This window comes from Pristiophorus japonicus, chromosome 8 (assembly GCF_044704955.1).
Source record: "Pristiophorus japonicus isolate sPriJap1 chromosome 8, sPriJap1.hap1, whole genome shotgun sequence".
NCBI lineage: Eukaryota > Metazoa > Chordata > Chondrichthyes > Pristiophoridae > Pristiophorus > Pristiophorus japonicus.
Window position 1 is genome coordinate 209,179,858 of NC_091984.1, and position 27,584 is coordinate 209,207,441.

Here is a 27,584-nt window from a genome sequence, read left to right on the forward strand (position 1 = left end):
GGGCTCAGTGCTGGGACTCCAGCTCTTTACAATACACATCAATGATTTGGATGAAGGAATTGAGTGTAATATCTCCAAGTTTGCAGATGACACTCAACTAGGTGGCGGTGTGAGCTGTGAGGGGGATGCTAAGAGGCTGCAGGGTGACTTAGACAGGTTAGGTGAGTGGGCATATGCATGGCAGATGCAGTATAATGTGGATAAATGTGAGGTTATCAATTTTGGAGGCAAAAATGCGAAGACAGAATATTATCTGAATGGTGGCAGATTAGGAAAAGGGGAGGTGCAACGAGACCTGGGTATCATGGTTCATCAGTGATTGAAAGTTGGCATACAGGTGCAGCAGGCGGTGAAGAAGGCAAATGGTATGTTGGCTTTCATAGATAGGGGATTTGAGTATAGGAGCAGGGAGGTCTTACTGCAGTTGTACAGGGCCTTGGTGAGGCCTCACCTGGAATATTGTGTTCAATTTTGGTCTCCTAATCTGAGGAAGGACGTTCTTGCTATTGAGGGAGTGCAGCGGAGGTTCACCAGACTGTTTCCTGGGATGGTGGGATGGACATATGAGGAGAGACTGGATCAACTGGGTCTTTATACATTGGAGTTTAGAAGGATGAGAGGGGATCTCATAGAAACATACAAGACTCTGAAGGGACTGGACAGGTTAGATGTGGGAAGATTGTTCCCGATGTTGGGGAAGTCCAGAACCAGGGGACACAGTTTTAGGATAAGGGGTAGGCCATTTAGGACTGAGATGAGGAGAAACTTCTTCACTCAGAGAGTTGTTAACCTGTGGAATTCCCTGCCGCAGAGAGTTGTTGATGTCAGTTCATTGGATATATTCAAGAGGGATTTAGATATGGCCCTTACGGCTAAAGGGATCAAGTGGTATGGAGCGAAAGCAGGAAAGGGGTACTGAGGGAATGATCAGCCATGATCTTATCGAATGGTGGTGCAAGCTTGAAGGGCCGAATGGCCTACTCCTGCACCTATTTTCTATGTTTCTATGTTTCTAGGCCCTGGACCTAAACGTCCAGAAGCTCCCACATATTGCAGCAGCAACACATCTCCTGTTTTCCCATTATTTAATTTAATTAATGTTTAGTGTTAATCAAAGTATTTACCCTATATAGTTTATTAAATTATTTAAACAAATAAAGGTTAATATTTAGTTATATCCTATATGTTAATTTAAAGAAAAACTTAACCCACAATCACTACCAATCACTTACCTGCCTTACCTGCGATGTCATACTGCAGAGCTCTCCTCACCCGGAACCGTGCGATGTCCTGGGAGAGGCAAAAAAACAGATAAAAACCCAGGCCAATTGGGGAAAAAAATCTGGGAAAATTCCTCTCCAACCCAACCAGGCGATCGACACTAGTCCAGGAGATCACACTGGCGGTATGCTGTGGCTTGCTCTGGCTTTTATCCCCACTCTCGGGCCTCGGTCTGCTCCCGCTCAGGTACGCCGCTGCTCTGCGGAAAAAGTTAGGAAAAACAAGGCAAAGCAACACTTGCCACCCCCACTTCACCGAACTCTCCCACTTACCAAACTCTCAGTTTCCCACCCTGAGCTGCTGCACTCCAGGGTTGTCGGGTGTGGTCAGTTACTGTACATTGTTAACTTATCAGCAAGCAAATATTAAGCAGTTCAATGCTCCATATGAGAGCACATACAAATTCACAGCCAAGCAACAGAAACTAAATGCACCGCTTTCTAATTTAGTATAATTGATGTCCAATTTAAATTTGAAAGCACATTGCTGACATGACACCTACTTACTTGATTTGCAAAAGCATTATGAAGTGTAACTTTGACATTCTCTTCCCTTTTAGGGTGTTGCTGCTGCAGGGCCTGCTATAAGAACCACACTGTCCGAATCTGCACAGGTTTATGACATAGACCTTACAGCCGCAGACTCTCTAAACTGGGTGAGTATTGAGGTTATGCATCATAAAATACCCAATGTTAAGAAATGACAAAGGAATGGTTTAAAAATAACAATGATCCAAGGCTATCACTTCCTTTCTTTTTGGTGTGTGCTGCTGCTGCTGTAACTCCAGATTCTTAGAATATAATTATTTAAAAAAAAAACAACATTGTGCTGCTGCAAAGGCTCAGGGGTTAAATGCACCACGTGGTGTGCTACTGGGCCATGCACAGTCAGAAGGTCCCAGGTTGGATCTCTGGTCTGTGCTGAGCTAGTTGGTTTCAACTGAGGCAGGGATCAGTGTAATGCAATCCAGCAGTCCTGGACTAGGAAGGGCCCAGATATGGGCCCAGATGAATTTTTACCCCATTGAGTCTGCAGGTGACTTATTTATGTATGAGATATCACCGGCAGATGGGATGAGGCAGGGGCAGATGCAGATGATGCTACGGAGGTGGAATTGAGTGGTGTTGGTGATGGAGAGGATATGTGGTTGGAAGCTCAGCTCGAGGTTAAGTAAGACATTGAGATTGCAAACCATCTGGTTCAGCCTGAGACAATGGCCAGGAATCGGTGGTGAAGGTACAGAGTTTGTGGCGGGGGCTGAAGACAATCGCTTTGTTCATCTCCGTATTTAGCTGACTTGATTTTGTATAAGTAGTAGTACCGAGGCAGTAAAGAGGTCAAGAGAGGTGGTGGAGAGGGAAAGTGGGGTGTCATCAGCGTTCATATAGAAGCTCACCCCATGTCTGCCGAATATGTTGCCAAGAGACAGCATGTAGATGAGGAAGAGGAGGGGCCAAAGATAGTTCCTAGGGGGACTCTGGAGATGCTGGAGTTCTTCATCTGTAAGGTGAGCTTTCTGCTGGAATCTTCTGACCTGTGCCACCTGCTTGAGCTGGGCACTCTCCGAGCAAAGGCCTGGCCCCGCCCCACCTCCATCGTCTGGCAGGGCCTTGCATTGGGATCAGGGGCAGCAACTGGAGTGAACTTCCACCAGCGTATCTTCAGTTTTCGAGTCTATCACATATGCCCTTATATTGCTTGATGTACACCTAACAAATAAAACAAAGCTAGTACATTGCCGATAAAATGTAATCATTTTGGACATTTAGAGGTCATTTTATGAAACCCTACACCTCGTTAGGGACTTGTACACAGCTAGTGGGATGTACACAGCTCGTGGGATGTAAACAGCTAGTGGGATATACACAGTTAGTGGGATGTAAACAGCTAGTGGGATATGCACAGCTAGTGGGATATACACAGCTAGTGGGATCGCATAATTGCAGGTGTGCTAGCCATGCTTTCCATCCATCAAAATCAATGGACATAAATTACAGTCACAGCACTGGTGAATTTGTGAATCTCGCTATGTTAATGTATCCACATTGGCTGGATAAATGTATAAAATTCAGAATAATCAAATTGGTTCTGAATTTTGAAAGGTTATTGCTCACATCGGTTTCCTTTGTACACATTTAACAGATCTCTATCTCTATAAGGTAAACGACTTCTGTTTTTGAGGCATTAAAGACTAAGCACCAGTCCTGTGTGTGTTCATGTTCAAATTGCACAGTGGGGATTATTGTCCAGGATGGTATGCTTCATGAGCTGGCTGCGACAAAGCTGGCTTTAAAAAATCTTTCAAAATAAAATACTGTTTTGCTTCAGAGCTTTGGGATTTTACTGCAATAAAATTAGGCGTGCCTACCCTGGGCGGACTGCTAGTGCCCATGAAATTGTACCTCAGCAGCGTCACAGCACTTGGGGGAGAGGGAGTGTGAGGGAGAAGCTCTATATCTATGATCCAGATTTAAAATAAACTCTACTTCTCCATTTTAAATAAATGTAGTCGCTTTTTATTATATTGGACAATTTAGGATGGACCCATTATAATATATCGGTTGGTAGGCTGGGCGGTGGATGGGCGAAGGGTGGGAGGAGAGGAAAGACCATCGGTCTTGCTGACTGTGGACCCTACAAACTGTGGTTTAAATGTCCTGCTCCAGGATTTAAAGTAAAATAAAACCGGCGCTGGTTATTCATGATTCAAGGGTTGGTTCTGGCCTAAAGTGCTAGATCTTGTATTCCGTTCCAAGAGCAGCCAGATACCTGGACACCCCACTTTCTTTATGTGCCCTTAGTACAGGCTGATCTGTGACTTTTTCTTCAGAATGACTTTGGGTTTTTAATCAGATTTCATAGAAACATAGAAGCATAGAAAATAGGTGCAAGAGTAGGCCATTCGGCCCTTCGAGCCTGCACCGCCATTCAATAAGATCATGGCTGATTATTCCCTCAGTATCCCTTTCCTGCTTTCTCTCCATACCCCTTGATCCCCTTAGCCGTAAGGGCCATATCTAACTCCCTCTTGAATATATCCAATGAACTGGCATCAAAAACTCTCTGCGGCAGGGAATTCCATAGATTAACAACTCTCTGAGTGAAGAAGTTTCTCCTCATCTCAGTCCTAAATGGCCTACCCTTTATCCTAAGATTATGTCCTCTGGTTCTGGACTTCCCCAACATTGGGAACATTCTTCCCGCATCTAACCTGTCCAGTCCCATCAGAATCTTATATGTTTCTATGAGATCCCCTCTCATCCTTTTAAACTCCAGTGAATAAAGGCCCAGTTGATCCAGTCTCTCCTCATATGACAGTCCAGCCATCCCGGGAATTAGTCTGGTGCACTCCCTCAATAGCAAGAACGTCCTTCCTCAGATTAGGAGACCAAAACTGAACACAATATTCCAGGTGAGGCCTCACTAAGGCCCTGTACAACTGCAATAAGACCTTCCTGCTCCTATACTCAAATCACCTGCTTTACCTGCATGCCAACCTTCAATGACTGATGAACCATGACACCCAGGTCTCATTGCACCTCCCCTTTTCCTAATCTGCCGCCATTCAGATAATATTTTGCCTTTGTGTTTTTGCCCCCAAAATGGATAACCTCACATTTAACCACATTATTCTGCATCTGCCATGCATTTGCCCACTCACCAAACCTGTCCAAGTCACCCTGCAGCCTCTTAGCGTCCCCCTCACAGCTCACACCGCCACCCAGTTTAGTGTCATCTGCAAACTTGGAGATATTACACTCAATTCCTTCATCTAAATCATTGATATATATTGTAAATAGCTGGGGTCCCAGCACTGAGCTCTGTGGCACTCCAGTAGTCACTGCCTGCCATTCTGAAAAGGACCCATTTATACCGACTCTCTGCTTCCTGTCTGCCAGCCAGTTCTCTATCCACGTCAGTACATTACCCCCAATACCATGTGCTTTGATTTTGCACACCAATCTCTTGTGCGGGACTTTGTCAAAAGCCTTTTGAAAGTCCAAATACACCAGATCCACTGGTTCTCCCTTGTCCACTCTGCTAGTTACATCCTCAAAAAATTCCAGAAGATTCATCAAGCATGATTTCCCTTTCATAAATCCATGCTGACTTTGACCGATCCTGTCACTGCTTTCCAAATGCGCTGCTATTTCATCCTTAATGATTGATTCCAACATTTTCCCCACTACTGATGTCAGGCTAACCGGTCTATAATAACCCGCTTTCTCTCTCCCTCCTTTCTTAAAAAGTGGTGTTAAATTAGCTACCCTCAGTCCATAGGAACTGATCCAGAGTCGATAAGACTGTTGGAAAATGATCATCAATGCATCCACTATTTCTAGGGCCACTTCCTTAAGTACTCTGGGATGCAGACTATCAGGCCCCGGGGATTTATCAGCCTTCAATCCCATCAATTTTCCTAACACAATTTCCCGCCTAATAAGGATATCCTTCAGTTCCTCCTTCTCACTAGACCCATTGTCCCCTAGTACAATCAGAAGGTTATTTGTGTCTTCCTTTGTGAAGACAGAACCGATGTATTTGTTCAATCGGTCTGCCATTTCTTTGTTCCCCATTATAAATTCACCTGAATCCGACTGCAAGGGACCTACATTTGTCTTCACTAATCTTTTTTTCTTCACATATTTATAGAAGCTTTTGCAGTCAGTTTTTAGGTTCCCTGCAAACTTCCTCTCGTACTCTATTTTCCCCCTCTTAATTAAACCCTTAGTCCTCCTCTGTTGAGTTCTAAATTTCTCCCAGTCCTCAGGTTTGTTGCTGTTTCTAGCCAATTTACATGCCTCTTCCTTGAATTTAACACTATCCTTAATTTCCCTTGTTAGCCACGGTTGAGCCACCTTCCCCGTTTTATTTTTACTCCAGGCAGGGACGTACAATCATCCATGTGATCTTTAAATGTTTGCCATTGCTTATCCACCGTCAACCGTTTAAATATCCTTTGCTAGTCTATTCTAGCCAATTCACGCCTCATACCGTCGAAGTTACCTTTCCTTAAGTTCAGGACCCTAGTTTCCGAATTAACTGTGTCACTCGCCATCTTAATAAAGAATTCTACCATATTATGGTCACTCTTCCCCAAGGGGCCTCGCACAACAAGATTGCTAATTAGTCCTTCCTTGTTACACATCACTTAGTCTATGATGGCCAGCCCTCTAGTTGGTTCCTCGACATATTGATCTAGAAAACCATCCCTAATACACTCCAGGAAATTCCCATGTTTGATTTCTGTTTTCCCTGCCTAGAATGGAATGAAACTCAGGCAGGTTCTATAACGAGCTGGCGATCCACTCCACCAGATCACCATCCAGGCGGTGAAGGCCATAATGTACTCCCACATCTCCTGTTGGCATTGCCAGTACTGGGTGTTTAACAATAGCAGCTGTCCTCACCATTTGCGACTTACTGATATGTAATGCTTTTCTTTTTACTGATTTGGTTTGTACAATCTCAACTTATTTTAGCTTTTCGTGAAAACCTTCAAGTCTAACGTTTTTTCGAAAGTGGTCTTCATTCAATACCTGCATATTGTGGTGGATTTTAAAACTATGGCTTATTCTTATAGTGCAAACTGATACCACTAAATTTAGTACAGCAGCTCCAAGTATGAATGTTATGGTATGTTATGTATGCAATAAAGGTTCAAACTGAGTACTGTTTAACTAAGCAAGGTATAACCTTGCTTCTGCTTTATTTGGGCCCAACGTGCCTGACTCCAAAATGGCTGGCCTTTTATACCAGAGCGGCACCCTGTGCGTGCCGCTCAGTGGTCTCCAACAATGACACCATCTGGTGGCTCCAAACAGCATATACATACATGACAATACTGTTATGTATGGAGAAAGAGTCAGACTGAACACTGTGAGCTCAAAGTAAAGTGTGACAGTCTTTTATTGCAGGTCTCCAGAGTGCTTCTCCAACCTGTGAGGCCTCCTTAAATATCTGTGCTCCCAAGGGATTATGGGATCCTTTGGAACTCCAGGGGATGAGCCCTCTGGTGGCTGTACAGAGTAAATACAAGTTTAGATATATAACAACACACCCCCGCAAAGTCAATAGTGTAACTATTTACAATGTGAGTTGATCTGGGGCCTTTCTTGTCCTGGTTGATCATCTCGGTGTGAAAGCTGGCATTGTTGAATCATTTGCTGGGCCCTCACTGGGCTGCTGTGCAGCTGGCCTTGCTGGGCTGCCTGGTGTGTTGGGTCCTGCTGGGCTGCTGTGGATGATGGGTTCTGCTTCGTGGTCAACTGTGGTACCGGTTGCCACTGGGGTGTATGTTGGGGGATCAAAAAAGGTAGGGTCCAAGGTGGGTTGCTCAGGATAGTCCGCGAATCTGAGTTTGATTTGGTCCAAGTGTTTCCGGTGAATTAGTCCATTTGAAAGTTTGACCCGAAACACCCTGCTCCCCTCTTTGGCCACGACAGTGCTGGGAAGCTACTTGGGACCTTGTCCATAATTCAATACAAATATGGGATCACTGATTTCAATCTCGCGTGACACATTTGAGCTATCATGGTATTCACTTTGTTGAAGCAGCCTGCTCTCTACCTGTTCATGTAGATCAGGGTGAACTAGCGAGAGCCTTGTCTTAAGTGCTCTTTTCATGAGCAGTTCAGCAGGTGGGATCCCAGTGAGCGAGTGGGGTCTTGTGCGGTGGCTAAGCAGGACTCGGGATAGGCGAGTCTGCAGTGAGCACTGCTCTCTCTGCCTGACCATTAGACGCTGGTTTAAACAGGGCAGATGTGACTTGTTTGATCCCGTTACGGGTCATGAATTCTTTGAACTCAGCACTGGTAAAACATGGCCCGTTGTCGCTCACCAGGACATCGGGTAGGCCGTGTGTGGTAAACATGGCCCGCAGGTTTTCAGTAGTGGCGGCGGATATTATCACACATTCAATCCACTTGGAGTATGCATCTACAACCACAAGGAACATTTTACCCAAGAACGGGCCTGCATAGTCGACGTGTACCTTAGACCACGGTTTGGAGGGCCAAGACCATAAACTTAGTGGCGCCTCCCTGGGTACATTGCTTAACTGCGAGCATGTATTATATCTGTGAAAGCAGGACTCTAAGTCCACATCGATACCGGGCCACCACACGTGGGATCTGGTTATCGCTTTCATTATTACGATGCCTGGGTGGGTCCTGTCGAGGTCATTGATGAAGGTGTCTCTGCACTTCTTGGGAACTACTACTCGATTGCCCCATAGAAGGCAGTCTGCCTGTATTGACATTTCATCTTTGCGCCGCTGGAACGGCTTTATCTCTTCCTGTATTTCCACTGGGACACTGGACCAGCTCCCGTGGAGCACATAGTTTTTGACTGGAAATAATAAGGGGTCTTGGCTCGTCCAAGTTTTGATCTGTCGGGCAGTGACAGGTGATTGCTCACTCTCAAATGCTTCAATAACCATGGCTAAATCTGCGGGATGTGCCATTTCCACCCCCGTGGTGGGTAATGGCAGCCTACTGAGAGCATCGGCGCAGTTTTCTCTGACGGGCCCGTGGCGGATGGCGTCGTTGTGTGCGGACAACGTGAGCGCCCATCTCTGGATGTGGGCTGATGCGTTGGTATTTATCCCTTTACTCTCGGAAAACAGGGATATGAGTGGCTTATGGTCAGTTTCCAATTCAAATTTTAGCCCAAACAGGTGTTGATGCATTTTCTTTACCCCATAGACACACGCTAACACTTCTTTTTCAATCATACTGTAGGCTCTCTCAGCTTTAGACAGACTCCTGGATGCATAAGCAACTGATTGCAGTTTTCTGAAATTATTAGCTTGTTGCAATACACATCCGAAGCCATATGATGAAGCATCACATGCTAGTACCAAACGCTTACATGGATCATACAACACAAGCAATTTGTTTGAGCATAACAATTTTCTTGCTTTTACAAAGGCATTTTCTTGGCTTTTGCCCCAAACCCATTCGCCCCCTTTTCATAGTAAGACATGTAGTGGTTCTAGCGGGGTGCTGAGACCCGGTAAGAAGTTACCAAAGTAGTTCAGGAGTCCCAGAAACGACCGCAGCCCCGTCACGTTCTGTGGCCTCGGTGCATTCTCGATTGCCTCCGTCTTCGCATTGGTGGGTCTGATGCTGTCCATCGCAATCTTCTTTCCCAAGAACTCCACTTCAGGCGTCAAGAAAATGCACTTCGAGCGTTTTAACCTGAGCCCCACGCGGTTGAATCGACTAAGAACCTCCTCCAGGTTCTGCAGATGCTCGACTGTGTTCCGACCTGTGACCAAGGTGTCGTCCGAGAAGACCACGGTGTGCGGGACCGACTTCAGTAAGCTTTCCATGTTTCTCTGGAATATCGCCGCCGCTGATCGAGTTCCAAATGGGCATCTGTTATAAACAAAAAGACCTTTGTGCGTGTTGATGCAGGTGAGGCCCTTTGATGATTTCTCCAGTTCCTGCATCATGTAGGCTGAAGTCAGATCAAGCTTCGTGAACATCTTTCGTCCTGCCAGTGTTGCAAAGAGGTCATCGGCCTTTGGTAGTGGGTATTGGTCCTGCAGGGAGAAACGATTGATAGTTACTTTGTACTCGCTACAGATTCTGACGGTGCCATCTCCCTTGAGGACTGGGACAATAGGACTGGCCCACTTGTTGAAGTCGATCGGTGAGATGATGCCCTCTCTTTGTAGCCGGTCGAACTTGACCTCTACCCTTTCTCTCATCATGCACAGTACTGCTCTCGCCTTGTGATGGATGGGTCGCGCCCCTGGAATTAGGTGGATCTGCAGTTTTGCTCCTTGGAATTTCCCAATGCCTGGTTCGAACAGTGAAGGAAATTTGTTTAAGACCTGGGCACACGAAGTGTCGTCAGCGGGTGATAGTGCTTGGATGTCGTCCCAGTTCCAGTGTATCTTTCCCAGCCAGCTCCTGCCGAGCAGCGTGGGACCATCGCCCGGTACCACCCAGAGTGGTAGCTTGTGCACCACTCCATCTTGGAGACCTTTACAGTAGCACTGCCGATTACGGGAATCAGTTCTTTCGTGTAAGTTCTTAGTTTTGTGCGAACTGGAGTTACGACTGGCCTTGAGGCCTTGTTGCACCACAATCTTTCGAAAGTCTTTTTGCCCATAATGGACTGGCTTGCGCCCGTGCCCAGCTCCATTGACACTGGGAGTCCATTTAGTTCAACATTCAACATTATCGGGGGACAATTCGTGGTGAATGTGTGCACCCCATGTACCTCTGCCTCCTCAGTCTGAGGCTTTGGTTCATCGTGATCCTCCGTGGATCTGTCCTCCTCTGCTGCAACATGGTGGTTTGCAAGTTTAGCAGTTTTTGCAGCTCGCCTGCACATACGTTGGAGGTGTCCCATTGTTCTACATCCCTTGCAAATGTACCTTTTGAATCAGCATGAATGGAAGCGATGATCACCCCCGCAGCGCCAACGAGGTGTTAATGGCCTTACATTCATCACCCTTGATGGTGGACTCTGAGACATCTGTGGACGTGCAGCTGCAGGTATGTGTGACCTGCCCTGTACATTGCGATTCGAAAACAACATCACTTTGTTCACAGTACTTGTAGCAGCACTTGTGTGCTGAGAGATTTGCTTAGCATTGTCACTGGTGGCAATGAATGCCTGGGCTATTGCTATGGTCTTACTCAAGGTTGGAGTCTCTACAGTCAAAAGTTTGCGAAGGATGGTTTCATGGCCAATGCCAAGTATGCAAAAGTCTCTGAGCATGTGCTACAAATGTCCTTCAAATTCGCAATGTCCTGTAAGGCATCTTAGCTTGGCGACATAACTCGCCACTTCCTGGCCTTCAGATCTTTTGTAGGTATAGAACCGGTACCTCGCCTTCAGAATGCTTTCCTTCGGGTTCAAATGCTCTCGGACCAGTTTGCACAAATCATTGTACGATCTCTCCGTGGGTTTCGCTCGAGTAAGCAGATTCTTCATGAGACCATATGTTGGTGCCCCACAGACGGTGAGGAGGATCGCCCTTCGTTTGGCAGCGTTCTCTTCCACAACTAGCTCATTGGCCACGAAGTATTGGTTGAGTCGCTCCACAAAAGTTTCCCAATCATCTCTCGCCGAGAATTTCTCGAGGATGCCCACTGTTCTCTGCATCTTTGGGTTCGCTATCTGTATCTCATCGCCAATTGTTATGTATGGAGAAAGAGTCAGACTGAACACTGTGAGCTCAAAGTAAAGTGTGACCTTAGTCTTTTATTGCAGGTCTCCAGAGTGCCTCTCCAACCTGTGAGGCCTCCTTAAAAAAAACTGCTCCCAAAGAATTAGGGGATCCCATGGGACTCCAGGGGATGAGCCCTCTGGTGGCTGTACAAAGTAAATACAAGTTTACATATATAACAAATACCCTCCTCTGAGATCTTATCACAGTCTTTCACAGGTTGAGACGGTCTGGTGCTTTACGCCCCCGGGTTGACCGTCTCAGTTCGATTCCGGCCTTGGGTGAATGTACGGAGTCTGTTGTGGCTGATGGCTGGATGGCTGACTTGTTGGGGGTGGCAGTGGCAATGTCAGAAATTGCAAGTCCGTTTTTATTGAACAGGTCCGTGATGGAAATTCCAGGTTCACTGATGACTCTTGAGTCCACTGAAGGCTGCTGGTAGGTTGGTTGGTCGTCAACGGTTTCTTCGTCCGACTGCTCTGACTCGTCTGTGTGCCTCAGCTTTGTTTGATCCATGTGTTTCCTGCAAGTTTGCCCATTCTTGAGCTTAATAACAAATACTCTGTTGCCCTCCTTGGCCATGACCGTACCAGCGATCCATTTGGGACCCTGACCATAATTCAACACATATACAGGATCATTAACTGAAATCTCGCGTGACACAGTTGTGCGATCGTGCTGCCCTTGTTGACTCTGACTTCTGCATTCAACATGATTACTTAAATCTGGATGTGCCAGAGATAACTTGGTCTTAAGACCTCTTTTCATCATGAGTTCAACAGGCGAGACAAGCGGGTCTGGTGGCTGGATGGCTGACTTGTTGGGAGTGGCAGTGACAATGTCAGGAATTGCAAGTCCATTTTTATTGAACAGGTCCGTATGCAAGACAAGCGGGTCTGCAGTGACCCTTGGGGTACTCTTGCTTGATAATTTGTACTGCACGTTCTGCTTGCCCGTTGGACGCAGGCTTGAACGGTGCTGACCTTACATGTTTCATGCCGTTAAGTTTTATAAACTCCTGAAACTTCTGACTGGTGAAGCATGACCCATTGTTGCTCACCACTATGTCAGGCAGACCATGTGTCGCAAACATGACTTGAGATTCTCTATGATTGCCGTGGACGTACTGGATGACATGATTATATATTCTATCCACTTCGAATAAGCATCCACCACCACTAAAAACATCTTGCCCAGGAAGAGACCTGCAAAATCTACATGGATCCTGGACCAAGGTTTGGATGGCCATGACCACAGACTCAGCGGTGATTCCGCTGGTGCTTTGCTGAGCTGCATGCAGGTGTTGCACTGATGCACGCATGCTTCCAGCTCAGAATCAATTCCTGGCTACCATACGTGGGACCTGGCAATGGCCTTCATCATCACTATACCAGGATGTGTGCTATGTAACTCATGCACAAACTTCTCTCTCCCTTTCTTAGGCATTACAACTCGATTGCCCCACAATATGCAATCTGCTTGAATCTTTGAGAAGAATGGCCTCCTCGCACATTTGCTTAGGTGTGGCAGACTAATCCCCTTTGAGGATGCAACCCTTTACCACCGATAAAATCAGGTCCAGGCTGGTCCAGCTCTTAACTTGTTGAGCCGTGACAGGAGTGCCTTCACTCTCAAAAACATCCATGATTAACATTAGATCCGCCGGTTGTGGCGTTTTCACCTTCGGTGTGGGCAACGGCAACCGGCTCAAAGCATCGGCACAATTCTCTGTGCCAGGTCTGTGGCGAATGACATAACCATTGGCACATAATGTCAGCACCCACCTTTGGATGCGGGATGAAGTGTTGGTATTGATACCTTTGCTCTCAGAAAACAACGAAATGAGCGGCTTATGATCAGTCTCTAATTCGAACCTCAGACCGAACAGGTATTGATGCATCTTTTTAACACCGTACACACACGCTAAAGCTTCTTTTTCTACTATACTGTAGGGTCTTTCTGCTTTGGACAAACTTTTAGATGCATACGTGACAGGTTGAAGTTTCCCCGACTACTGGCTTGTTGTAACACACAACCAATTCCATATGACGATGCATCACAGGCCAAAACCAAACGTTTACATGGGTGATAATGTGCCAGCAGTTTGTTTGAGCAAAACAGATTGGTGGCTTTCTCGAAACCTCTGTCTTGCAATGCACCCCACACCCAGTTGTTGCCTTTTCTCAATAGCATGTGCAGTGGTTCAAGTAAGGTGCTCAATTTAGGTAGGAAGTTACCAAAGTAGTTGAGTAGACCCAGGAACGAATGCAGCTCCGTCACGTTCTGCAGCTTGGGTGCATTCTTGATGGCTTTGGTTTTCATGTCAGTAGGTCTGATGCCATCAGCTGCGATTTTCCTCCCGAGGAATTCGACCTCCGGTGCCATGAAGACGCACTTTGAGCGTTTAAGTCTGAGTCCCACTCTGTCCAAACGCAGTAGAATCTCTTCCAGGTTATTCAGATGTTTCTTGGAGTCACGACCGGTAATCAGGATGTCATCTTGGAACACGACCGTTCTGGGAACGGACTTCAGTAGACTTTCCATATTCCTCTGGAATATTGCTGCAGCCGAGCGAATTCCAAATGGGCACCTGTGATAAATAAACAGTTCTTTGTGCATGTTAATGCACATAAGTCTCTTCAACGTCTCAACCAACTCCTGCGTAATATAGGCCGACGTCAAGTCCAGTTTTGTGAATGACTTCCCTCCAGCTAGCATCGCAAACAAGTCATCAGCCTTCGGTAACAGGTACTGATCTTGTTTCGAGACCCCATTGTTTGTAGCCTTGTAGTCTCCACAGATTCTGATTGTGCCATCACTTTTCAGCACAGGAACAATGGGGCTGGCCCATTCAGTAAATTCAACCGGTGCGATGCTCCTTTCACACTGGAGTCTGTCCAGTTCAATTTCGACCTTCTCCCTCATCATGTACGGCACTGCCCGAGCTTTATGATGGACGGGTCTTGGGTCCAGTTCCATCAATACCAGTATCCCGTTAAGCTTCACATTAATCAAAATTGGTTTACTCTTGGTTATGAAAGAGTACAGTCCATACACTTCCTAATCTGACATCTCAGATTGCGTATCCGGATCCGCGCTGTCTGACTCTCATCCTCCACGTGGTGTGTCGCAGCTCGCCTGCTCATCTGCGGATATTTGCGCTAGAGATGCCCCACTCTCAGACAGCCTTTGCAACTATATTGCTCAAATTGGTGCCGATGATTTCCCCCACAATGCCAACATGGAGAAGTCGGATACCTTCCCGCTGGCGGACTTTGGGCAGCCACAGGTTTCACGAACGCAGCCTGATAGGCCCTGCCATGTGCTGCTCGTCCGAACGTCGAATCAATCGCATTTACAGTACTTGCTGAGGTTCGGTTCTTCACCGCTATTTGCTTTAGATTCCTGTCCGCCGTCATACATGATTGAGCGATCTGGCTGGCCCTTTTTAAACCCAACTCCTCCACCGCCAGAAGTTTGCGCAGGATCACCTCATGGTTGATACAGATAACAAAGAAGTCCCGCAGCATGACTGCCAACACCGTCTCAAACTTGCACGGTCCCGCTAGACGTCTCAGGTCAGCAACAAATTCCGCCGCGCTCTGGCCCTCCGATCGAACGTGCGTATAAAATCTGTATCTCAAGATGGTGATGCCGTCGTCTGGCTTGAGGTGCTCCCGTACCAATATACGCAACTCCTCGTACGGTTTTCTCTGTTGGATCACTAGGATGATTAGATTTTTTATCAGACCGTAGATCTTTGAACCGCACACAGTGAGGAACACGGCCCCGCGCCGATCTGCATTCTCGACCCCCTTCATTTTGTTGGCCATGAAGTACTGGTTCAAACGGCTCACAAAGTCTGCCTAATCTTCTCCCTCCACAAATCACTCTAAAAATCCAGTCGTGCTCATTTTGCAACCAAAGGTTCTTATATTCTCGTCGCCAAATGTTATGTATGCAATAAAGGCTCAAACTGGGTACTGTTTAACTAAGCAAGGTACAACCTTGCTTCTGCTTTATTTGGGCCCTAAGTGCCTGACTCCAACATGGCTGGCCTTTTATACAGAGCAGCACCATGTGGGTGCTACTCAGTGGCCTCCAACAATGACACCATCTGGTGGCTACAAACAGCATGTACATACATGACATGGTAATTATTCTGGGAGCAGTCCGAGCCAATGTTCTGGTTTTCCACTCCTGGTTGCTCATTTTAAAAAACGCACAAAAACTCACCTTAATGAAGCCTGTGAAAAGCTCACTACCTGATAGAGCAGTTATTGTCCTTTCTTCACAGTATCAAGCTAGACTAAACTCTGTTTTTCTCTCCACAGATGCTGAGTGTTTCCAGCATTTTCTGGTTTTATATTTCAGATTCCCATCATCTGCAGTATTTCGCCTTTGATTTAGATTAAACCAACTGCTGTCTCAGTCAACATGTTTACTTTCGCAAATGCTTGGCCTCTCCCCAATGTTACCATTATCCCAGTGTCAGTGGTGACTCAGTGGGTAGTACCATCGCCTCTGAGTCAGAAGGTTGTGGGTTTAAGTCCCACTCCAGAAACTTAAGCGCATAAATCTAGGCTGACTCCAGTGCAATGCTGAGGGAGTGCTGCACTGTCGGAGGTGCTGTCTTTCAGATGAGATGTTAAACTGAGGCCCTGTCTGCTCTCTCAGGTACATGTAAAAGATCCCATGGCACTATTTTGAAGAATAGTAGGGGAGTTATTCCCAGTGTCCTGGCCAATATTTATCCCTTAATCAACATAACAAAAATGGATTACCTGGTCATGATCACATTGCTGGGAGTTTGCTGTGCACAAGTTGGCTGCTGTGTTCCCACATTACAACAGTGACTTCACTCCAAAAGTACTTCATTGGCTGTAAAGCGCTTTGAGATGTCCGGTAGTTGTGAAAGGTGCTATATAAATGCAAGTCTGTCTATCTATCTCTTCTCTCTCTCTATATATATAAGGCCTCTATTTTTACCATGATTGTGCGCTGTTTTTTTTGTCCAAATTTTTTTTGGCGTGAAATACTCACTTTCCAACTTTCGCCAACGTTTGGATGCCAGTGCCGACCGTGTGCGGCAATTTAAACATTATTGCCGCTGACCTGAGTCAAAACGGGATCCGGAGCCGTTGTTGTGGACTTAATCGATTTTGGCCATCCATGATTTGTTTCAGCGCGGCACACACTGCCCAAAAGCCGCGCAAAAAAAAAACACATGTTAAATGAAGGAATCAGCATGCGGCACAAGAGGACGGGAGCGAGACAATAAGAATACACAATAAAATACCTTTTATTCACAGGGAACTCTTTTTGCAGCAAGGGAAGAAGATTTCCAGGCTGAAAGGACTGCTCTCCCTGCTGCAATCGTGGGCCGAATGGCCTCCCCGCTCTCCCTGCAAGTTGAAGCAGGGAGCGGGAGGGCCATTCAGCCCGGGATTGCATTGGGTCCAGCGGGGGGGGGGGAGGGGGATGTGCGGGACGGGGTGGAGGCTGGGAGCTGGGGCAAGGGGGGGGTGGGGGAACAGTGGCAGTAGATCCAGCCCGGGGGTTGTGGTGGCCGCGGGTCCAGCGATGGGGAGAGGTCCTTTGTGGCCCTTTTGGCAATGGGTGGGGTAACAGTCCTTTCGGGGGAGCGGGCTTCCGCGTCTCTGGTTGCCCTGGCAACTTCAGATTTCTGCGCATTCCCAGAGAGTTTTTAGCACAGACTTGAAGCTCCGCCCCCCCAGACTAACTTCGGAGAGTGCTGCGTCAAATTCAATTATTTCTTTGGCGAAAGTCCCGATTTTTTTTTTCTGCCGCAAACCTAAATGAAAAAGTCAGACGTTAACATGTGCGGGTGCCAAAAATCCAGCAAGTGGAAAAGAGGGGCCCATATATCTCATCTCACCTTCATGTTCTCTAAATATACGGGTACATACATTTAGCTATAAGTCACTGACTCCGCCATCGATTTTCCTGCAGCACTCTTCATCTGCATGTCTGACATAAGACCTGGATGAGCCAATACTTCCTCCACTAATATAAAAAAACGGACTGATCCCAGCCTATTACAGGATCTCTTACAATCATCATTCAGCGTAGTGCATTATCAGACTACTGTACATCTTAAAAGTATGGGCCCAAAATTCCACATTGCCTTTTTTTGGAGCTATTTAAGATTAGCGGCCGATTTTTTAAGGCGAAGTAGTGGCAAAAAAATCAATCCGAATTTTCCCCATTTTTCTCTTTGAATTTGGCGCTATGCAGAAAGACCTTCGTTTCTGGAGCTAATTGATGGAGCCGAAAAACATGGCTCTGTTCTGTGCATGCTCAAGCATTTAGGTTTCCAAGGTAACGTGTAATTGTAGAGCTTTACTCTGCAGCTAACCCGTGCTGATTATTCCCGTGCCCACCCGCTGAGATTTTCAGCATTTTCTGCCCCTATCCCCGGCAGAAAGGAACCCCCGTTGCCCCCGCCCCCCCCATCCCCAGCCTAAAGGAACCCCCGTTGCCCCCGCCCCCCCCATCCCCAGCCTAAAGGAACCCCCCGTTGCCCCCGCCCCCCCTATCCCCGGCCAAAAGGAACCCCCGTTGCCCCCGCCCCCCCCCATCCCCGGCCGAAAGGAACCCCCGTTGCCCCCGCCCCCCCCTATCCCCGGCCGAAAGGAACCCCCGTTGCCCCCGCCCCCCCTATCCCCGGCCAAAAGGAACCCCCGTTGCCCCCGCCCCCCCATCCCCGGCCGAAAGGAACCCCCGTTGCCCCCGCCCCCCCCCTATCCCCGGCCGAAAGGAACCCCTGTTGCCCCCGCACGCCCTATCCCCAGCCGAAAGGAAACCCCGTTGCCCCCGGCCCCCTATCCCCGGCCGAAAGGAACCCCCGTTGCCCCCACCCCCCCTATCCCCGGCCGAAAGGAACCCCCGTTGCCCCCCCCCCCACTATCCCCGGCCGAAAGGAACCTCCGCCGACCCCCCTGTCCCCAGCCTAATGACTCCACTGTTGACCCCTGCTGTCCCCGGCTGAAAGCAACCCCCGCTGCTGTTCCTCTCCCCATCTTGGCTTCCACCTCCCCCCCCCGGGCTTCTTTGGAAGCCCAGCGGCGAGCTCCTGTGTCTGGCCGAGGGAACGTTCCTGGCAGCCGGCACTCTGACCCTGTGGGTCTCGAGCCCAGTGAGCAGCGGTTCAGTGGTAGACTCGCAATTTACTGCAATAAATAAAGTTTCTCTTTTTCCTCCGCACAAACAAACATTTTTAATTAGTTTGGATATAATATAAGTCTTGTTCCCTCCCTCCAAAACCTATAACTCAGCTCCGATAAACAAGATGGCATCTGTAACGCCGATTTCTATCTGACTACAATTTAGTAAGCGAAGGTTTTTCAAGGCGGTCCCCAGTGGCCCCAGCGGCGTTTTTAAAAAAAATCCTTACTGGCGAAACTCGCAAAAATGGCGTTATGGATGGGTTTGACCCCGAGTGACATCATAAAAACCTTAACTAAAGAAATCGTCCGTTACCTGTTAAGGACGGCGTTATACCCTTGGCGAAACTTGCAAAATTGAGTTAGCTCCAAAAAACACATAGCTCCAAAAATTTGAAGGTGGCGCATTTTGAGCCCGTATCTGTACAGTAGTGTGCAAAGGTTGCTGTATTTAAGACCGATTCTTGAAAGATTGCTTTCTTCCCTCATTAGCCATTATATCTCAAATGTTTTCAATACCCAAAACAATAATAGAATCTTGCTCCCCAAAAGATTTTTTTTTTCGTTCATGGGATGTGGGCATCGCTAGCAACCATTTATTGCCCATCCCTAATTGCCCTTGAGAAGGGGATGGTGAGCCACCATTTCAGAGGGCAGTTAAGAGCTGTGGGTCTGGAGCCACATAGAGGCCAGACCGGGTAAGGAAGACAGATTTCCTTCCCGAAAAGACATTAGAGAACCAGTTGGGTTTTTACAACAGTTTCATGGTCACCAATTCTGATACTAGCTTTTTATTCCAGATTTATTTAATTAACTGAATTTAAATTCATTAGTCCAGGCCTCTGGATTACTAGTCTAGTAACATAACCACTATGCTACCATACCCCTGCAAAAGATTGCTGCAAATTCTAAATGGTCTGTGATTTATTGAATTAATGGTACTTAACAATTAGAGTAACCTTTGAAGGATATTGTTAATACATTATTTCACAACAAGGACTGATTATATTGCCAATTTTCCAAAACTTTCATATCGACTTTGAAGCAGAAAATGGGGGGAGCCTCAAATTAATAAAAGTGGCCTTTTATTTTGGAATTTTAGAATTGTTATTGGCAAGCTAGGTACCATGGAATAAGATGTTATAAACAATGCTTTGTTAATTGTGTTGTCTTTCAATGCCACTATATCCACTGGTCGCATTATCTCTCTCCAGGACTGCCGTGTAATGAGTGGGTTATTTCGTCTGTAAGACAGCAGATAGAAAACACAGGTTGCTTCTTTCGCTCCCTGTCATTAGACTGTTTCATGGACAGTGGAAATAAAGTTGAATGGCGTTAATACAAAGGGATTCCTGGTGGTACTTTGTGCTGTGGTTAAAACTCTGTCACGGTATAAATCTTAAGCCAGATAAGTAGGAGGATGCGTATTTGAAATCACAGAGGTGGGTACGGGGAGTGTTGAGAATAAGTGGTTTTAGATTTATATTGCCCTTGACTTGTGGGGCTGGATTTTCAGATGGAGGCTTTTTCGGGCGATAATGGCGGTGGGACGGTACATTTTGCACCGGGAAATGGTTTGCGTCTGCAGCCACAGAATTCACCAGCTGGGCCCTGAGTGTGGAGCAGAACGCTAAGGGAGGCATTGCATACCTCTCTTAGGGCGCCAGGCTGGCTGAGCAACTGAAAATCCCGAGCTAAAGAGCTGGCCTCGGAGCGCCCTTAGAGAGGCTTCCCTGGAAAAAAAAATCGGCAAAAACAACATTCTCAATACCTAGCTCACCCCACCTAAAGATAAATCGCAAAAATAAAACCAAAAAAAAATGTTCACACTTACCTCATGTAGTCATTCCTTTCCCTTACCACCGCCGGGACAACACGGACCGCCTGCTGTCCCAGGTGGTCCCACTAGGGCGTGCTGTCAAAACTGGCTCGATTGTCCCCGGCGGTACTGTTCAGCGCCCCCGCAAAACTGGCACCAAATTTCCCGGCGGGGCGCTAGAAGCTGGCCGTCTGGCAGGAACTCATTTGCATAACAATTACCACCCCTCTGGGGTACCAATATAGGCACAAGCCCAACAAAAATCTAGCCCTTTGTACCCGATGAAAAAGCCAGTTGTGATAGTAAACTCCAGGATATTTTAGTTTATGGAATATGTTTCAGTGGATGAGCTTAGTTGTGTACAGGGGCTCTCCAGACACATGTGCCCTCATGAATATGATGATGTACAAGAGGCTGTAAAAGAACTCATAGCTTGTAAAATATTATTTATATGTCTGATCTGAGGAAAAGATGAGGCAGACTGCAGTGTGCTGTGTCTGATACCGTACAGAACGGAGCCTGCAGTGGAGGACAGATTACCTTAATGAAACAAAGACCCATTGATTGCGGGTTTGTTACAGGCACTTCCAGTTAATGGCAACCTCGATTTCTGTGGAGTGCATTTATTGAGCCAGAAATGAAAGGCATTGGAAATTTCTGCTTCGCACAAAGACGAATTGCTCAATTTGAGAAGAAAAAAATAAAGAGAAAAGCAATTGACTAACGCTAAGTTGAAGTGGAAAGTAGTTGCCTTTGTAAATAAAACTAAAGAAAGGAGCTGCATTGTAAGCAGTACTGATGGCGTGTGTCTCATTACAAATTAAAGAACTTGCATTTATGTGACACCTTTGATGGCCTCAAGATGTTCTAAAACACTTCACAGGCAATGAATTGCTTTTGGAAGTGTGGTCAGTGTTGTAGAAAACACTGCAGCCAGGCTGTGGGATATACCAGGTTGCACGCTGGGTCAGTCCATGATTTGATAACATTGATGCTCACAGGAATATCACAGGAGAAAGTCTGACCAACAACAAAATCAACAGCAACTTGCATCTTTAACATAGCCAAATGTTTCAAGGGACTTCACATGGGAAAAGAACGACAAAGAAGGAAGGATTGGGAGGTGCTACCAAAAGATTGGTGAAAGTCAAGGCTTTACGGAGGGTCTAAAAGGAAGAGAGGGCGGTGGAGGGGTTTAGGAAGGGAGAGAGTGGGATCTAAGTGGTTAAAGACACCCAGAGAAAACCAAGTGCTCTGGGAATGACTGCTTCTTACATGTCATGGAAATAAACTCATAATAAAATTGGTTTTGCACCACTAATTTTGATTCTCGCATCTTTCTCCAGTTTCTCTCTGATCTTCCCTCTTGACCTCTTCACACTCATCTTGTCCATGAGACCCACGTCCTGCTCCCTTGACCCTATTCCCACTAAACTTCCTTTTCTGGCTCTCATGTTAGCTGACATTGTTAACGGTTCTCTCTCCTCAGGTACTGTCCCCCTCCACCTCAAATCTGCCGTCATCACCCCTCTCATAAAAAACAACACTTGATCCCACTGTGCTTGCTAGCTACCGCCCCATCTCCGACCTCCCTTTCCTCTCCAAAGTCCTTGAACGTGTTGTCGCCTCCCAAATCCGGGCCCATCTTTCCCGCAACTCCATGTTTGAATCCCTTCAATTTGGTTTCCGACCCTGCCACAGTACCGAAACAGCTCTCATCAAAGTCACAAATTACATCCTTTGTGACTGTGACAAAGGTAAACTATCCCTCCTCACCCTTCTCAACCTGTCTGCAGCCTTTGACACGGCTGACCACTCTATCCTCCTTCAATGCCTCTCCACCGTCGTCCAGCTGGGTGGGACTGCACTCGCCTGGTTCCATTCTTATCTATCTAATCATAGCCAGAGAATCACCTGCAATGGCTTCTCTTCCCACTCCCGCATCGTTACCTCTGGTGTCCCCCAAGGATCAATCCTTGGCCTCCTCCTATTTCTCATCTCTATGCTGCCCCTTGACGACATGATCTGAAAACATGGAGTCAGTTTCCACATGGACGCTGATGACACCCAGCTCTACCTCACCACCACTTCTCCCGACCCCTCCACGGTCTCTAAATTATCAGACTACTTGTCCGACATCTAGTACTAGATGAGGAGACATTTTCTCCATTTAAATGTTGGGAAGACCGAAGACATTGTCTTCGGTCCCCACCACAAACTGCGTTCCCTAGCCACCGACTCCATCCCTCTCCATAGCATCTGTCTGAGGCTGAACCAGACTGTTTGCAACCGAGAGGGCCGAAATTGCCCTCCGCCCTGTTTGGAGCGGATAATTGGAATTTGACGGATAATTACCGCCGGGATCCATGGGGCAGGGAATAGAGGGAAATTGCCTCAGAAAAAAATCATTGGGGTGGCAGAGGGGCGGAAGCGAATCAGGAGCGGGGCAGTGGCGGTTGGTGTCATCAGCGCCATACTGGGCATGTCAGCACGGCGCTGATGATGTCAGTGCGATGTGGATGTGCAGCGTCCCGCTGACGTGTAGCAACGTTTCCCCCCTTCGGGTAAAGAAAGGTGTGCAGGCTTCCTGTTGGCGGCTCGGCCGAACCCGTGGCCACCATTGTCGGGCCGATTGCAGAGTTGGCTGACAGTTAAAATCAAATGCCGGATGTGGTGGTGCACCCACCCCTTTAAGGTTAGATGTGCTGCCCAGCCAGTGGCAGCTTCCCACCGCAGAGAGCTATCGGGAGCACCGACCGGCAGCGGCTGCGCTCCTGTGGGGCAATTTCTCTCGCAGGGCGGAAAAGAGTCACCAATGGGTGGTAAGAGTTCAGCGCGTGCCCGACAACAGGTTAGAGCACCAGACCGGGCGGAAATATAGGGCGCGGCAGAAACCCCTTTCCAGCCCCCGCCCGGGGGTAATTCCACATGGTTCGGACCATCCTCCTGCCCCCGGTCGGAAAGGCATTATCACCCCATGGTAACGGGCCTTAAAGAAGAGGGCAATTTCGGCCCCTTGGTGTCATATTTGACCCTGAAATTAGCTTCCCGCCTCATATCCGTGGCATAACTTAAACCGCCTATTTCCACCTCCGTAACATTACCCATCTCTGCCCCAGCCTCAGCTCATCTGCTGCTGAAACTCTCATTCGTGCCTTTGTTACCTCCAGACTTGACTACTCCAACATGCTGCTGGCTGGCCTCTCACATTCTACCTTACGTAACCTTGAGGTCATCCAAAACTCAGCAGCTTGTGTCCTAACTCACACCAAGTCACAATCACCCATCACCCCTGTGCTTTCTGACCTACATCGGCTCCCGGTTAAACAACACCTCGATTTCAATATTCTCATCCTTGTTTACAAATCCCTCCATGGCCTCGACCCTCCCTATCTCTGTATTCTCCTTCAACCGCACAACCCCACAAGATGTCTGCACCCCTCTAATTCTTCCCTTTGGTTCATCCCTGATTATAACTGCTCAATCATTGGTGGCCGTGCCTTCAGCTGCCTGGGCCCTAACCTCTGGAACTCCCTCCCTAAACCTCTCTGCCGCTCTAGCTCTCTTTCCTCCTTTAAGACGCTGCTTAAAACCTACCTCTTTGACCAATCTGCCATCATTTTTCCTATGTGGCTCGGTGTCAAATTTATTTGTTTTCTCAAATTACATTGCTGTGAAGCGCCTTGGGACATTTTACTACGTTAAAGGCGCTATATAAATGCAAGTTGTTGTGTTGCTGTAAATTACAGGTGATACGTCCTTACTATACAGTATAAATGCACACGAGGCCCATGCTTGAGAGAAGGTCAGTCTGTGACCTGTCCTTTATTCCTTAGCACTCAAGTGATGAAGGTGGGTGGAGCTTCCCCTTTTATACCTGAAGGTCCAGGTTAGGAGTGTCTCCCACCTAGTGGTCAGTGTTCTCACGGTGTACAACTTAGGTCAGTTTATACATGGATTACAATGCTGGTTGAATACATGACATCACCTCCCCCCCCAAAGTCTTATTGGGATCACAGGTTGAGTCTCTCTGGTGGTTTACGCTCCCTTGTAGAGCGCCTGAGTTGGGGCTCCGGTTGTTGGGCGCTGGCCTGAGTGTCTGATGTTTGCAGTGCCTCAGGCCTGTCCGGACTGGCCACAGTGACTGAGCTCTCCTCCCTTTGGTTCGGTCACCTGTGGTGGAGTGAACTCTATATCGTGTTCTTCCTCTGCTTCTTCTATGGGGTTGCTGAACCTCCTTTTTGTTTGATCCACATGTTTGCGGCAGATTTGTCCATTGGTAAGTTTAACTACCAGAATCCTATTTCCCTCTTTGGCAACCACAGTGACTGCGAGCCATTTGGGCCCTGCAGCGTAGTTGAGGACAAAAACAGGATCATTTACATCAATACATCGCGCCCTCGCATTCCTGTCATGGTAGTCATATTGTGACTGGCGCCTGCTCTCGACAATTTCTTTCACGGTGGGGTGTATAAGGGATAATCGGGTTTTGAGCGTCCTTTTCATTAGTAGCTCTGCGTGTGGAACCCCTGTGAGCGAGTGTGGTCGGGTTCTATAGGCCAACAGGAGGCGTGATAAGCGGGTTTGTAGGGAACCCCCTTGGATTCTGAGCATCCCCTGTTTGATTATCTGCACTGCTCGTTCTGCCTGGCCGTTTGAGGCCAACTTGAATGGTGCCGTTCTGATATGGTTAATTCCATTGCCTGCCATGAAGTCCTGGAATTCAGTGCTTGTGAAGCATGGGCCATTGTCGCTGACCAAGACGTCCGGTAGACCGTGGGTGGCGAACATTGCCCGTAGACTTTCTACCGTGACAGAGGATGTGCTTGAATTTAAAATGTCACACTCGATCCATTTGGAGTAGGCGTCTACTACAACCAAAAACATTTTCCCCATGAAAGGACGTGCGTAGTCCACATGGATGCGTGACCAAGGCTTGGCGGGCCATGGCCAGGGGCTAAGAGGGGCTTCCCTGGGCGCATGGCCCAGCTGGGCACACGTGTTGCACCTGCGAACACAAAGTTCCAGATCTGCGTCTATCCCTGGCCAGCAAACGTGTGACCTGGCAATTGCCTTCATCGTGACAATGCCCGGGTGCCCATTGTGGAGTTCTCTGATGAACATCTCTCTGCCCATCTGGGGCATGACTACGCTGTTTCCCCACAGTAGGCAATCGGCCTGAATCGAGAGTTCATCCTTGCGCCTGTGAAATGGGTTAAATTTATCAGGGCATGCCCTGTACGTGGCTGCCTAGTCCCCATTCAGGACACATTTCTTGACTAGTGACAATAGCGGGTCTCTATTTGTCCAGACTTCAGTCTGACGGGCTGTCACGGGTGAGCCTTCGCTTCCGAAAGCTTCAACAGCCATGACCATCTCAGCACCATGCTCGGTAGCCCCCTCAGTGGTGGCTAGTGGGAGCCTGCTGAGTGCATCGGCGCAGTTTTCGGTGCCCGGTCTGTGCCGAATTGTGTAGTCATAGGCAGCTAACGTGAGTGCCCACCTCTGTATGCGGGCCGATGCGTTTGCATTTATGGCCTTGTTGTCAGCCAAAAGGGACGTTAGGGGTTTGTGATCTGTCTCCAGCTCAAATTTCCTGCCAAACAGGTACTGGTGCATTTTCTTTACCGCATATACACATGCGACGCCTCCTTTTCTACCATCCCGTAGCCCCTTTCTGCCTGGGACAGACTCTTGGATGCATAAGCTACCGGCTGTAACTGACCCTTGGCATTGACATGCTGCAACACACACCCGACACCATAGGACGACGCATCGCACGTTAACACAAGTTTCTTACATGGGTCATATAGCGTTAACAGATTGTTGGAACATAACAAATTGTGTGCTCTATTAAAAGCCCTTTCCTGGCTGTCCCCCCAGACCCATTCTCGACCTTTGCGTAGGAGCACGTGTAGCGGCTCTAGCAGCGTGCTCAATTTGGGAAGAAAGTTACCAAAATAGTTCAGGAGCCCCAGGAACGAACGCAACTCCGTCGTGTTACGGGGTCTGGGTGCTCTCTGGATCGCTTCCGTCTTGGATGCAGTAGGGCTGATCCCGTCTGCTGCTACCCTCATCTCCAGGAATTCTACCTCTGGAGCTAGGAAGATGCACTTCGCCTTTTTCAGTCACAGACCTACCCGGTCCAGTCTGCATAGCACCTCCTCCAGGTTGTGGAGGTATTCTTCAGTATCGTAACCCGTAATGAGGATGTCGTCTTGAAAAACCACCGTCCCTGGAATCGACTTGAGGAGACTTTCCATATTCCGTTGGAAGATCGCGGCAGCCGAGCGAATCCCGAACGGACATCTGTTGTACTCAAACAACCCCTTGTGTGTCATGATGGTGGTCAGCTTCTTCGACTCACTCGCCAGCTCCTGGGTCATGTAAGCTGAGGTCAGGTCCAATTTTGAAAAAAGTTTGCCACCGGATAGCGTCGCAAAGAGGTCCTCCGCTCTCGGTAGCGGGTACTGGTCTTGGAGTGACACCCGATTGATGGTGGCCTTGTAATCGCCACATATCCTGACCGACCCACCCGCCTTGAGCACCGGCACGATCGGGCTCGCCCAGTCACTGAATTCGACTGGCGAGATGATGCCTTCCCTCAGCAGGCGGTCCAATTCGCCTTCTATCTTTTCCCGCATCACGTACGGCACCGCTCTGGCCTTGTGGTGTACTGGTCTGGCGTCCGGGTTTATGTGAATCACTACCTTGGCCCCCATGAAAGTGCCAATGCCGGGTTGAAATAATGAGTCAAATTTGTCCAGGACCTGTGAGCATGATACTCGCTCCACAGAGGAAATTGCATTGACATCGCCCCATTTCCAGTTCATGACAGCAAGCCAACTCCTCCACAGTAGTGCGGGACCGTCCCCTGGGACAATCCAGAGTGGCAACCTGTTCTCCGAATCTTTGTGGGTCACGACTACCGTGGCGCTGCCTAGCACCGGAATGATCTGCTTTGTGTAAGTCCGTAGCTGTGCGTCAATCGGCGATAATTTTGGCCTCCTGGCCTTGGATGCCCACAACTTTTCAAACTGTTTGATACCCATCAGGGACTGGCTGGCACCCGTGTCTAACTCCATTGATACTGGGATGCCATTGAGGA

At 47.9% G+C, this 27,584-nt stretch overlaps 1 protein-coding gene across 1 annotated transcript in view; it reads left to right on the forward strand.

Annotated features, from left to right (window-relative positions):
- Positions 1-27,584, forward strand: part of LOC139268296 (rasGAP-activating-like protein 1) — a 328,378-nt gene that overhangs the window by 147,292 nt on the left and 153,502 nt on the right. The window contains exon 10 of the mRNA XM_070886357.1: positions 1,841-1,936. Coding sequence (XP_070742458.1) covers positions 1,841-1,936 — 96 coding nt within the window. The remainder of the gene's footprint in view (positions 1-1,840; positions 1,937-27,584) is intronic.